Genomic DNA, 12037 nt, shown 5'->3' on the forward strand with positions numbered 1-12037 from the left:
ACTGGTCAGGAAGACCCTGGACTTAACTAATGTGGTCCAGGGGTACAGATACTTCAATTAATGGTAGACTTAAAGATTGTTTACAATTAGTCCTAGATAGAGTTCTATACCTCATATCATGAAGATTTGAGTTCATATTTTGCTTCAGCTGTATAATATGGTATGCCTCAGTATGTGACACTGCCTCAGTTTCCTCATTTGTAAATTTGGGAATAATAATTTCATATTTGTCTCAAAGTTGTTATGAAAATAAAATGGTCCATATTTTTATCCTTAAAGCACTATATAAATGCTACATTATTAGAAGACTCTGAAAGAGATTTGCTGCAATGAGACACTGGAGAAATACATATGTGAATTTACCCTCTTCATACAATGGAGAGATTCTTAGTTTGTTTGTTTTTTTTTTTTTGTTTTTTTTTTCCTTTGGTTCATGAACCCTTTAAGTAGTTTGGTCTGTGTGTCAGAATAATATATTGTTTTAAAGACATGAAACAAAATATGTAAGATAAGAAATAAATCAATTATATTGAAATGCATTTCTCTCTCTCTATGTATATATAAGTATATGTATGTATATATATATGTATATATAATTCACTAGGTCTTAGGTTAAAAGCCCCTGAAAAAAAAAGCCCTCATAATTCAAAGGCTCTGTTGTCTCCTTCTTTTAAATACTACATCTAATAATGCACATCATATAGCATTCTCAAGGTGAATCAAACCATTAAATTCTTACTCATGTCATATCAAATTAGCTGAGGGTGCTCAGTGGCAATTGTATGTTTGTTGGCTAAGGGCAGGATAATTTCAGTGAGGAAAGGCTTCTTATTGAAGGATTGCTCAAGGGTGGTTGAATACTTTTGTTATAGAAACTTTAAAAAATCACTAAAGTTATAAAACTGTAGGGGTGTTGTGGGTCTGCTTCCCTGCAGCTTCACTGGAAACTGAAAGTTTCTTACTGCGCGCCTCACGCTATCACCAGCCTTCGGACGTCTCCGGCCCCGCTCCGGAGACAGGAGCGGGGAATAAGCAAACAGAGAGCCAACGTGTAGCAGAACTGGTCTTTATTGTCTGCACCCAAAATGTCTCTCCGAGTCGCCGCTGGCAATTCCTCTTATAGAGGTTCTCAGACCCTCCCCGAAACCTCCCATCGTGGGCGGGGCCAGCTCCCTTATCAATGCCTAGTCGGGTTTCTCCTTTCATGGCCAGGCGACTCATAGCGCTACGCATCCACAGACACGCAGCTCTATTAATCAGCCCGGAGCTCTGGAGTTGACTGACATTAGGGCGGCTCCCTTCCGCACAGAGAAGATCGGTTCTAGGTCCTTTACAATTCCCCCTTTTTGTTTAAAAAGAGGGCGGTCTAATACAGCCATCACAACTCGGAAGGACATAAATGGAGGTAGAGCACCAGGAATATCAATTATGAAAATATCAAAAATGGAAAATATTCAGAGCACCAGAAATCGAAACACAAATAGATAATATCAAAATACATGTACAACATTAGGCTCATTGATCAGGGATTGATTACAAATCTCCTTTGGCATTTAAGACATTAGCTGCCTTCAATTCTGTCAGAGACCGACGTAGTGCAAAAAGTATGGCTCGAATCATTAAAGGCAAAAAACATAACATAAATAACACAAGGACGAGGGCAACACACCCGAGAATTAACCAGTGAATTACATTGTGATAGTCAAGCCCATTCAACCATGCCATCAACGAGGAGGTCGATTCCTCCCATTGCTTATTAAAATCAATTGTCACATTCTCCAATCCATTTATAATTTTGTCAAGGGCCATTAATTCATTCTGTAAAGACGTTTGCATAGAAGCATTACGTAAAAGACATTCAAGATATGCATAATCAGAGGAATTATATAACACAGGTAAAATACAAGAGGCACGATACAAAAAGCTACAAGTAAGTTTCACATATCGGGACAACAAAGCTTGTTGTTTCACTAACTCCAAGGAAACATATTGCAGTTGAGTTATTTGAGAAATCAGCATAGAGTCTATGGCCTCCTGGTGTCTCCAGGCCAAGTCATTTTCAGTCATGTACTTCTGTAGCTTCTCCGCCACAATAGTCAATTGTGTATTCAGTTCTCTTATCTGGAATTCCTCTGCGATACTCAGAGCTAAGGCCGCCAGTGATAAAAACATACTGCCACCTTCCCGTTTTCCTCTATGATGCAGATTTTTCAATAGTCCTCGAAGAACCCCTTCTGCTGGTGATATTGCAAAGTTCTTAGCTAAAATAGGATGAACGGTAAACGGTGGCACTTCCAGCAAAAACAAAGTGCTATTATACAGTAATGATCTTTCAATACCTCCTATAACATTTGTATATGTCCCATTTGTACACACTACCACGTACTCCCCTTCTGCTTTGGTTATCTCATAATTTGAATTCAAGCATATCAGGAACAAAGCATTACCCAAAGTCCATAATTGTCCTTCAAAACTATAACACAATGTACTATTTGGAAAAACTCCCCCTCTGCAAGTGGAATTCTTGTTGCCAAAAACCCGATGCCATTGGGTAAAAGTCAACTCCCTGTCCTCATTATTAGATATATGTAACTGCATTTTTATCTTATTTGTAACTAATCCCACTTTCCACAGATGTGGCTGTAGGACATGATTAGAATAGAATACAGGAGCAATCAGTTGAGAGTGAGAATCGGCATTCCGATCCCAAAACGTCAAGTTCACAGTGCCATTTTGCAAAGATATGCTTTTCCTCATTAGTCCTGTACTGCATTCCCTTAATTGACCAAAAACTACACCCAACCTTGAGTCTATACAACTCGGCAAATCAGCACGTCTCTGTCTCACAGCATTCATTATATTTTTTCCATGTATTTCCTTCATCTGTACCATCATACTGGTACTTATGTTATTTAATTCGCTATTACTGTGTAGCAGATGACTTCTATTCAGCCTTTTCATGGTAGCACACCAATCATTCCCTATTCCCTCAAGAACTATGCACAGTGGCAAGTGGGTCGTCATAAAAGTTAAGCTGTCTTTACTTTGTTTAAACATTTGAGGTTGTCGTTCTGGGAACCCTGAGTAAATGTGTGAGCCTACCAAGAATGAGCCATTACCAGTCAATTTTAAAGGGATGCTTTCATGAACCCATGTCATCATTCGTAATTTGGGAAGATTAGGAGTTATAGCCCAATGAGTTGGTGCCTTAGCCGCATGTAGAGTATACATCGGAATCATACCCCTGCCATCTTGTTTCTTACCCTCCGAAGGAGGGCGTGGGGTGATAGGGGGACTCTTCAATAAAAATATAACCCCACTGTTAAAGGCTAAGGTTTTTTCCCCAATTTCATTGGTGATAATCGCATCATAGCAGGATGTCCTCCAGGTATCATTAACCCGCTCAACTGACGCTATCAAACATAACAAAAAGGCTGTACCGTCAATTGACTGAACTCTACCTTTAAAAGGGAAGCAGGTTTGAATCTGATTAATCTTAGAATGTTTAAAGCAGGTAGTATTTTTCCCTAGTAAACTTCCAAACCTTTCTCCAAAATTCTTCTTCCAAACTCTATGTGGCAGTATCAGCAGTTCGGTAGGATGTTCATGTAGAGGATCATTAATTATAACTGAGATATTCGTAATTGATAGTGCCAGACCTATCTTCCATAGGTGATTCTGAATATGCCCTTCCACTATGGGTGTTGGTGCCACCAGTACTGGTACCTCATCTGTCTCTCCATTCCAAAAGCTAATGTTAACTCCTGGCAAAAAGGGGCCTTTACGAAACACGCCCGTGGAACAACTGATCAAAGGTGAAAATAAAGGCGAGTTCATAACCGGGGTACAAGGGGGAAGGGGACTTTCAACTTCATCTTTTATCTCATGTTCCACGTGGGGAACAGCCAACATCTCAACTATCATCTCGCTAGTTAAGTCATTTAGGTCGCTCGTTTTGTGGGGTGATTGCTTAATTCTAAAAGGTTCCAGCATAATGCATGAACTTATCTTTAAGTTATATGTCAGGCATAAAGGGACATCCTGAGTAATGAAAGTGAGCTTCTTAAAATGTTCCTTCCATACCTTTGATTCTTTGTATGCCCCCATACCTTCCAGAAAGGAAACATTTCCTAACGTGGCTAATGGTATAGGCTGATGACGCCAAGTGACCATTTGAAAACTAGACAAATCTGTAATTATATTTCTCTCCTCACTCTTCACCCCTCCTATCAGGCTACTTAATCCTAACAACATGCATACAATTTGATTCATTTGCATTTGAGTTTCTCTTCTTCCCTCTCTTCTCTTTGCTCGTTGGGTTCGGTTTTTTCCATTTCTCCTCCTTTCTCCTCTGCCCCGATGGATTCGTCTTCTTTTTCTCGTACCAACCTGGTCCTTCTGATCGGAATCCATCTTTTCTCCTTTTCCCCTGTTGAGACACAAACAAATCCTTTGCCTCTTACAATAACTTTGTAAGGGCCTTTCCAAACGTTATTCTCATCTTTATACATTATCTTTTCCATTCTTAATTCTTTGGAATAGTTTTTCGATTTTTCTGTCATTGATTTTCTTTCTGGTTTATTACCCATGGTATTTTCACTTAAAGCCTTCATGGCCGGGGTTAATCCCTCATCATCAAATTTCAAAAAATTAATAGTGAAGAGAGCTTTATCAATATCTTGTTGAGTTATTTTCTTACATCCCATTCCCCCTTTTTGTTTAATGAGCATAGTTTTTAAGGTTCTGTTCATTCTTTCTACCACTGCTTGACCTGTGGGGTTATATGGGATTCCACAAATGTGTTTAATTTGGAATTCATCACAAAACTGATTAAAAGACTTTGAAACATAAGCAGGTCCATTGTCAGTTTTGATAACAGATGGCACCCCTAGGACTGAGAATGCCCTATATAAATGAGCAATAACATGCTTGGTAGCTTCTCCAGGCTGTTTAGTAGCCACTACAAATCCCGAGAATGTATCTACCGACACATGAATTAGAGTTTTGTGATTATGAGTGACATCCATCTGCCATATTTCATTTGTCCTATTTCCTTTAGGATTCTCTACCTGTACCCGAGGAGGCGGTCGAAAAGGGGCACAGTTGGCACATTGTAAGACTATTTGTCTAGCTTGTTCTTTGGTTAATCCATATAGCATCCTTAAGGACCGTGCTGAAATGTGATACTTTTCATGAGCTAACTCTCCGGACAGCTTGAGGTTGTAAATTTGGGGTCTCAATAGACTATCAGCAATCTCATTTCCTTGATAAATTGGTCCTATATTAGAAATGTGGGATCTAACATGGAGAACATATACAGATTTCTCCCTCTCTCTCAGTTCATTTTGAATAAGTTTAAACATCTCGATTACTTGAGAATTAGACCTGGTCAGATCAGCGTTTTGTATAGAGGGTAACGCCTCTGCACAATACAAACTGTCAGTTATTATATTTATGGATTCTTTCCTGAACATCTGTAAGGCCGTCAGGATCGCCGTCAATTCATTCCTTTGAGCAGAAGTATGCCCTGTTTGGATTACTTGATATATCTGTTTCTCAGGACAATATATCGATGCCTTACAATCTTTAGTGGCATCTGTGAATACATTTGGCCCTATAGTAGGCTCATTTACAACCATATTCCTAGGAAATCTTAATTTTATCATCTGCCAACCTTTTAAAAATTTAGGACTCAAACTCTCTATCTCATGGGAGACCCAAACTAATGTCCAACTATAGAAATGTTGCGCTAGCCTGAGTATCTCTCCCACAGGTCCTTGTAGAGCAACTATAGGTCTAGTGCCAAATATCTCCACGCACCTATCACTAGCTTTCATTATCAATTTAGCTATTGCATCTGTCCTATCTGGCAGGGTTCGATGTTCTCTTGCAGGATATATCCATTCTATAATCCCGCCTGTTTGCCATAAAACAGCAAGCACTCCATTGTTTGTAAGAACTGAGAGATATATCCTCTCCTTTACATCCACCCTAGTCAGTTGGCTTTTTGACCTTTCACTTAGCAATTGAATGACTTGCCTGCCTTCCAGTGTCCATGATCTAGGAGAATTAAGATCAGAAGGACCTTTCAAGATATTATATAGTGGCAACATTTCTACATCAGTTATTGGGACAACTGATCTAACCCATTGTATGGCACCAATCAGTTTTTGAAAATCATTCAGGGTCTTTACTGAATCCACATCAATTTCTGGCAACTTCCTCTTGATGTTATTTCCTACTATTTCTTGTCCTAAATACTTCAGATTATCCCCTAACTGTATCTTTTCCGGTGCAACTATCAGCCCAGCTTCTTTTAGCTGCTTCAGCAGTTTTCTCAACACTAGTTGCACTATCTCGTACTCTTTATCTGCTATTAAGATATCATCAACATAATGGATTAACTTTATCCCTTTAAATTCTTCTCTTATAGGCTGAATTACTTTACCCACATACCATTGACATATTGTAGGACTATTAGCCATACCCTGTGGCAGGACTTTGAAGTGATATCTTTTCGCAGGCTCTTCCAAATTAACAGAAGGGATAGTAAAAGCAAATTTCTCATAATCTTTATGGTCCAACGGTATAGAAAAGAAGCAATCTTTTATATCTACTATTGCAATCTGCCAATCTTTCGGGACTCCCACAGGAGAGGGTAACCCTGGTTGCAGGCTCCCAAAAACATGCATTATTTTATTAATATTCCTCAAATCTATTAACATTCTCCATTTTCCTGTCTTCTTCTTTATGACAAATACAGGAGAATTATAAGGGCTAAATGATTCTTCAATATGATCCTGTTTTAACAGCTCGTTTGTGATTTCGGTTAAGGCCAGTATTTTCTCTTGAGTGAGGGGCCACTGCTCTGTCCACACAGGATCGTCCGTCTTCCATTGTAATGGAACCGTCCTGGCCTTTTCTATAACAGCGACCCCTATCAGTTTAAATATTCATTGGATATTCGTATGTGTGCATCTGCTAAAATATCTCTTCCCCAAAGATTAATAGGCAACCCTTGCACACACAACGGTTCAAACCATCCTGATTTATTTTCCCATCTCCATCTCAAACATCTATTACTCTTATGAGCCCTCTGATTCCCTCCTATACCCCCAATTATTTGCTCCTCTTCTCTAAATCCCCAATCCTTTTCCCAATCCTTAGCTTTTATTACAGATACATCTGCCCCTGTGTCTATCATACCTTCCAAAATTTTTGTTTCTATTTGAATCTTACACATAGGCCGTGTCCCTTGAATTTCCTGGACCCACTGAATATAATATCTAGGTTTCTCATTTATGTACTCATGATCAATGAAAGGTAGAGGAAGAGCCTTGGCTATTTCTGTATTAGTTGGAATAGTAACAGGCCAAGCATGTGGATTAGTTACATACAATTTCTTTTCTCCCGGTCCTAAAAGCTGTGTGTGTATTATCACTTCCGGGAAATTTTCTGACCCTATCACCAATCTGTATTCATTTTGCGGAATAGTCTCTACCGAAGTTGTCTGTTGAGAACCTAATATTATTTTTTCACTTTGCACATTTTCTATGATCGTGAAAATTTCTTTTGAGAGGTCCCTGTGATTCCAGGCCGCCGGGACCCCTCCTCTCGGCCTGGTTTGTCGTTTCCCAAACTTCTACAGAATCTGGCAATATGTCCCTCACGTCCACATTTGAAACATTTAACTGTGGGTGACCTCGGCTTTCCCATTCTACAGTCAGCCTTAATATGCCCCTCTTTTCCGCATTTAAAACACCTACCTCTCCTAGCCTGACCTCGCATTTCCGTAACCATAGCACCTACTTGCTCTGCCAACATACTTACCGAGTCCTTCTCTGGAATCTCTAGGAACCTTTCCACTAGACTGTCAATAGTTATCTCGTCTCCTAAATTAGTTATTATACTTCTCCATTCAGGGTTAATCCCTTCTTTAATGATCTGAATCATCAGTGGATTAGATGCCCCTTCTGACCCAAAGGTATGATTAACTGTATCTTGTACCCTTGAGATAAATTGCAATGGTGTTTCACTGTTACGTTGCTTAAGCCCTGTAATTTTAGCCGAATGCCCTCTGTTTCCCATTTTTTCAAGTGCTCTAGCATGAGCCACCTGGACAGCATTCAGAGTGATTTCATCATAATGTATCTGTCTATCTACATCCGCCCAGATTCCTTTTCCCAGCACCATATTCATTGCCTCTTCCATGTTCGCTACCCCTATCTCAGTCAGGTATTTCTGAGCTGCCTTTTTTACATAAGCTTTATACACCATATATTCCGGGGGTCCTAAAACAGTCTGCATTATCTCTGTATAATCTTGAGGGACCCATGGGGCTATGGATACCGTAGAAGATATACATCTCCTAACATACATAGATCCAGCCCCATAATCATTCACAGCGGCCTTCAGGTCTTTCAAAAACTTATATGGTACTGACCGCCTGGTAATAACCATTGATCCATCCGGTTGAGGCTGTCGGATTACTGGGAACAATGAAGCGGAGACCTCCCAGTCCCCCATATTTATATCCTGTCCATCTTTGAATGCATCTTGGAGACTATTTCTCAAGATACTGTTAACCTCTTTCCTCCGACCTAACTGTATCCCAACTTTCTGTTGATAACTACCCGAACTATGTGTTTTTTTCACTGAATGTATTCTGTAGACTCTCTTTTCCCTCATGATATTTCTCACGAGAATCTATCCCTCGGGCTCTTTGACCTTCATGAGAAAATGAGGGCAGGGTCTTATACTGAAAGCCTCGGGTGCCATCTTGTCTTCGCTTTCCTCCCTCAGGGCAGACGCCATCTTGTCTTTGTTTCCCGCCCTCAGGGCAGACGCCATCTTGTCTTTGTTTCCCCCCCTCGGGGCAGACACCACCTTGTCTTTGTTTCCCGCCCTCAGGGCAGGCGCCATCTTGTCTTTGTTTCCCACCCTCAGGGCAACCACTACCTTGTCTTTGTCTCCCAGCCTCAGGGTAGACGCCATCTTGCCTTTGCTTTTCGCCCTCGGGGTAGGCACTATCTTGCCTTTGTTTCCCACTATTCTCCCAGGTACCCAATTCCACCATAGGTATTTCTTTAGTTTCCCTAACCGGTGGCAAATCATCCCATGGATACAAAGGGGGAAAGTCTCGTTCTGTAAAGTCCGCTAGTTCGTCCTCTGAACTACTCGAATCCCAAAGGGACTCTCCCACCTGTGTGGAATGAGTGTCAGTTAATTTAGGTATTTCAGGCTCTAAGGCAGCCCCAACTATATGATACATGGCAAAGTCCTTCTTTGACAAATACCTGGGGTCCTCTTTAACATAGGATGCCATTTGCCTGCCTACGACACTCCAGCTATTAGGTTCTATTGCTGAATGAACTATCCACGGACTTACAGTCTTTATCTTTTCTATCCAGGCTCTGCATGCTTTCAAATTCAGCTCTACTCCGTTTTTCTTACAGAGTTTATACAGCTGTGAAGCATATACTCCTGAATCTGTTGGCTCGATATGGGCTTTAACTATTTTTTGTCCCATGCCTCATCCAACTGCGTCTAAGCAGTCAGGCTGTTTGCTTCTTCTTGATTCTAATAATCAAGGAGCGCGTCTTTCTACTTACCTTTCCTTGTTCCAGCGAATACACTGCCCAGGTCCCTGTTCGGGGCGCCACTTGTTGTGGGTCTGCTTCCCTGCAGCTTCACTGGAAACTGAAAGTTTCTTACTGCGCGCCTCACGCTATCACCAGCCTTCGGACGTCTCCGGCCCCGCTCCGGAGACAGGAGCGGGGAATAAGCAAACAGAGAGCCAACGTGTAGCAGAACTGGTCTTTATTGTCTGCACCCAAAATGTCTCTCCGAGTCGCCGCTGGCAATTCCTCTTATAGAGGTTCTCAGACCCTCCCCGAAACCTCCCATCGTGGGCGGGGCCAGCTCCCTTATCAATGCCTAGTCGGGTTTCTCCTTTCATGGCCAGGCGACTCATAGCGCTACGCATCCACAGACACGCAGCTCTATTAATCAGCCCGGAGCTCTGGAGTTGACTGACATTAGGGCGGCTCCCTTCCGCACAGAGAAGATCGGTTCTAGGTCCTTTACATAGGGGGAATCCCAAAATTCAGAAATTCTTGGGGCAGGGAGAGAGAAGAGGAGGAGTAAGGAGAGAGAGAGAGAGAGAGAGAGAGAGAGAGAGAGAGAGAGAGAGAGAGAGAGAGAGAGAGAGAGAGAGAGAGAGAGAAGGAAGAAAGGAGGGAGGGAGAGTGGGGCAGAAAGAGAAGCATAGAGAAAGCTAGAGACAGGCAGAGAAACAAAGAGAGACAGAGGCAGAGAAAGAGAGAATTATATGTATATAGGAGGTATGTGGTGTGTTCAGGAAATACTGATACTCTGATGAGTGCTTTTCAGGAAGGTTTTCTACCTTTGGTCTCCACCTGATCCACCTCACTCTTACCTGTGGCTCCAAGACACTCTAAGATGCACTGCAGCCACAATTTGTAAACCATTCCAAAAGATGGGGTAAACAGGCTGTAACTGAGGGTTCTCAATCCCACAGGTGATGTCTACCTCAAACATGTGAAGACTTAACCATGATGAGGGGCAGATGAGAACAATCTGTTCTAATGGCCTTGAAGACAGCTGCTGAAGCACTGTGGAGTACTTAGGGCTTGGTTAGACATTGAAGATGCCAAGGTCATCCACTGCATCTTGAGCCTTTGCAAGTCATCTTGACTCGTTCCCACCACTGGACAACAGTGACTGTGGAAGAGAAGGTGAAGCCAATAAGTTCATACAATTCTGCTTCACTTAATTCCAATATGTTCACCAATCAAAAGATATCACTCCTACCATTTTATCATTTCTGCCCATCTCAAAATCCTGTAATGACAGGCAAGTGATTAGGCAGCAGATGCAAATACCCCTGGAACTCTAGTCAAAAATGCTGCACACAGGCAGCCCAGGCCAAAGGGTCATCTTTTCATTGAAAGCAGTAGCAGTGGAATTCAGCAGCTCCCTGGGAGTCTGAGCAGCCTGCTCACTTTCTAGTATGAGAGACAAGTTATAAAATGGCCCTAAAAATTGCTTACTTACCTCTGCCCTTATTACTGCAGCAGACAGGGATCTTACCTTGTCCTGAACACATATACACATACATACAAAAAATTCTTCAAAGATGCCATCTTGTACATCAGTATATGGAATTGCCATACATGGAAGGTGTGCATAATTATAAACAATGCAATATTTTTTCCTGAGGTTTTTCCTGGGGTTAAGTGATTTGCCAAGGGTCATGCAGCTAACAAGTATTAAGTGTCTGAGGTCAGATTTGAACTCAGATCCCCTAATTTCAGGGCCAGCACTCCATCCACAAAGCCATCTAGCTGCCCCAACAATGCAAAATTTAATAAGACTTGAAAGATGAACAGCTTTTGTCATGAGAAAACTCAGCAGTTATTGTATCCAAATAGTAGACCTGAGTGAAACTAGGCTGGAAAGTGAAGGCCAGCTTACTGAAGTAGGAACTGGATATATATTTTTTGAAGTGTTCTCAGTATAGGCAAGTTCTGTGAAATGGGTATAGGTTCTGCAATCAAAACTAATATAGTCAACAAATTTGTATGCCTACCCAAAGAAGTGAATGACAGCTTCTGAAAATGTAATTTCCAATTGCAAGAAAATATATACTACCATCATCAGTACTTATGCTTCCACCATGATAAACTCTGATGAGGTCAAATAAAATAGTTATAAAGACCTAAAAGCCCTTATCATTCATGAGCCAAAAGAGGACAAGCTTAAAATTCTTTGTGAAATTAATTCTAGAATAGGAGCAGACATAGCAAGCTTAGGAGAAATGGAGTAGAAAACAGCAATAGCAATCGTCACTTACTACTGCAAATTTATGCATTTCACGTCCTTGTTATTGTTTATCTTAATACAATTAAACTTCCTGTATAGCAAACACTGACATTTAATAGAGTATGATTATAAGGAGAAGAGATAGACTGGTTGTGAGAGTGACAAAGGCAATGTGTGGTGCAGAATGTTGGAC

The 12037-nt window shown here is 41.1% G+C and overlaps 1 protein-coding gene across 1 annotated transcript; it reads right to left on the reverse strand.

Moving 5' to 3' along the window:
• Positions 1 to 918: 918 nt before the first annotated feature.
• Positions 919 to 10081, reverse strand: LOC141554561 (uncharacterized). The gene is made up of 2 exons (XM_074286560.1): positions 9612 to 10081; positions 919 to 4429 (listed from the first exon to the last, which is right to left on the reverse strand). Exon 2 carries the CDS (start codon positions 4411 to 4413, stop codon positions 1534 to 1536), a length of 2880 nt encoding a protein of 959 aa, XP_074142661.1. The 5' UTR covers positions 4414 to 4429; positions 9612 to 10081; the 3' UTR covers positions 919 to 1533.
• Between the last annotated feature and the right edge of the window lie 1956 nt (positions 10082 to 12037).

Source organism: Sminthopsis crassicaudata, chromosome 2, assembly GCF_048593235.1.
Source record: "Sminthopsis crassicaudata isolate SCR6 chromosome 2, ASM4859323v1, whole genome shotgun sequence".
In the NCBI taxonomy this organism is placed as follows: Eukaryota; Metazoa; Chordata; class Mammalia; order Dasyuromorphia; family Dasyuridae; genus Sminthopsis; species Sminthopsis crassicaudata.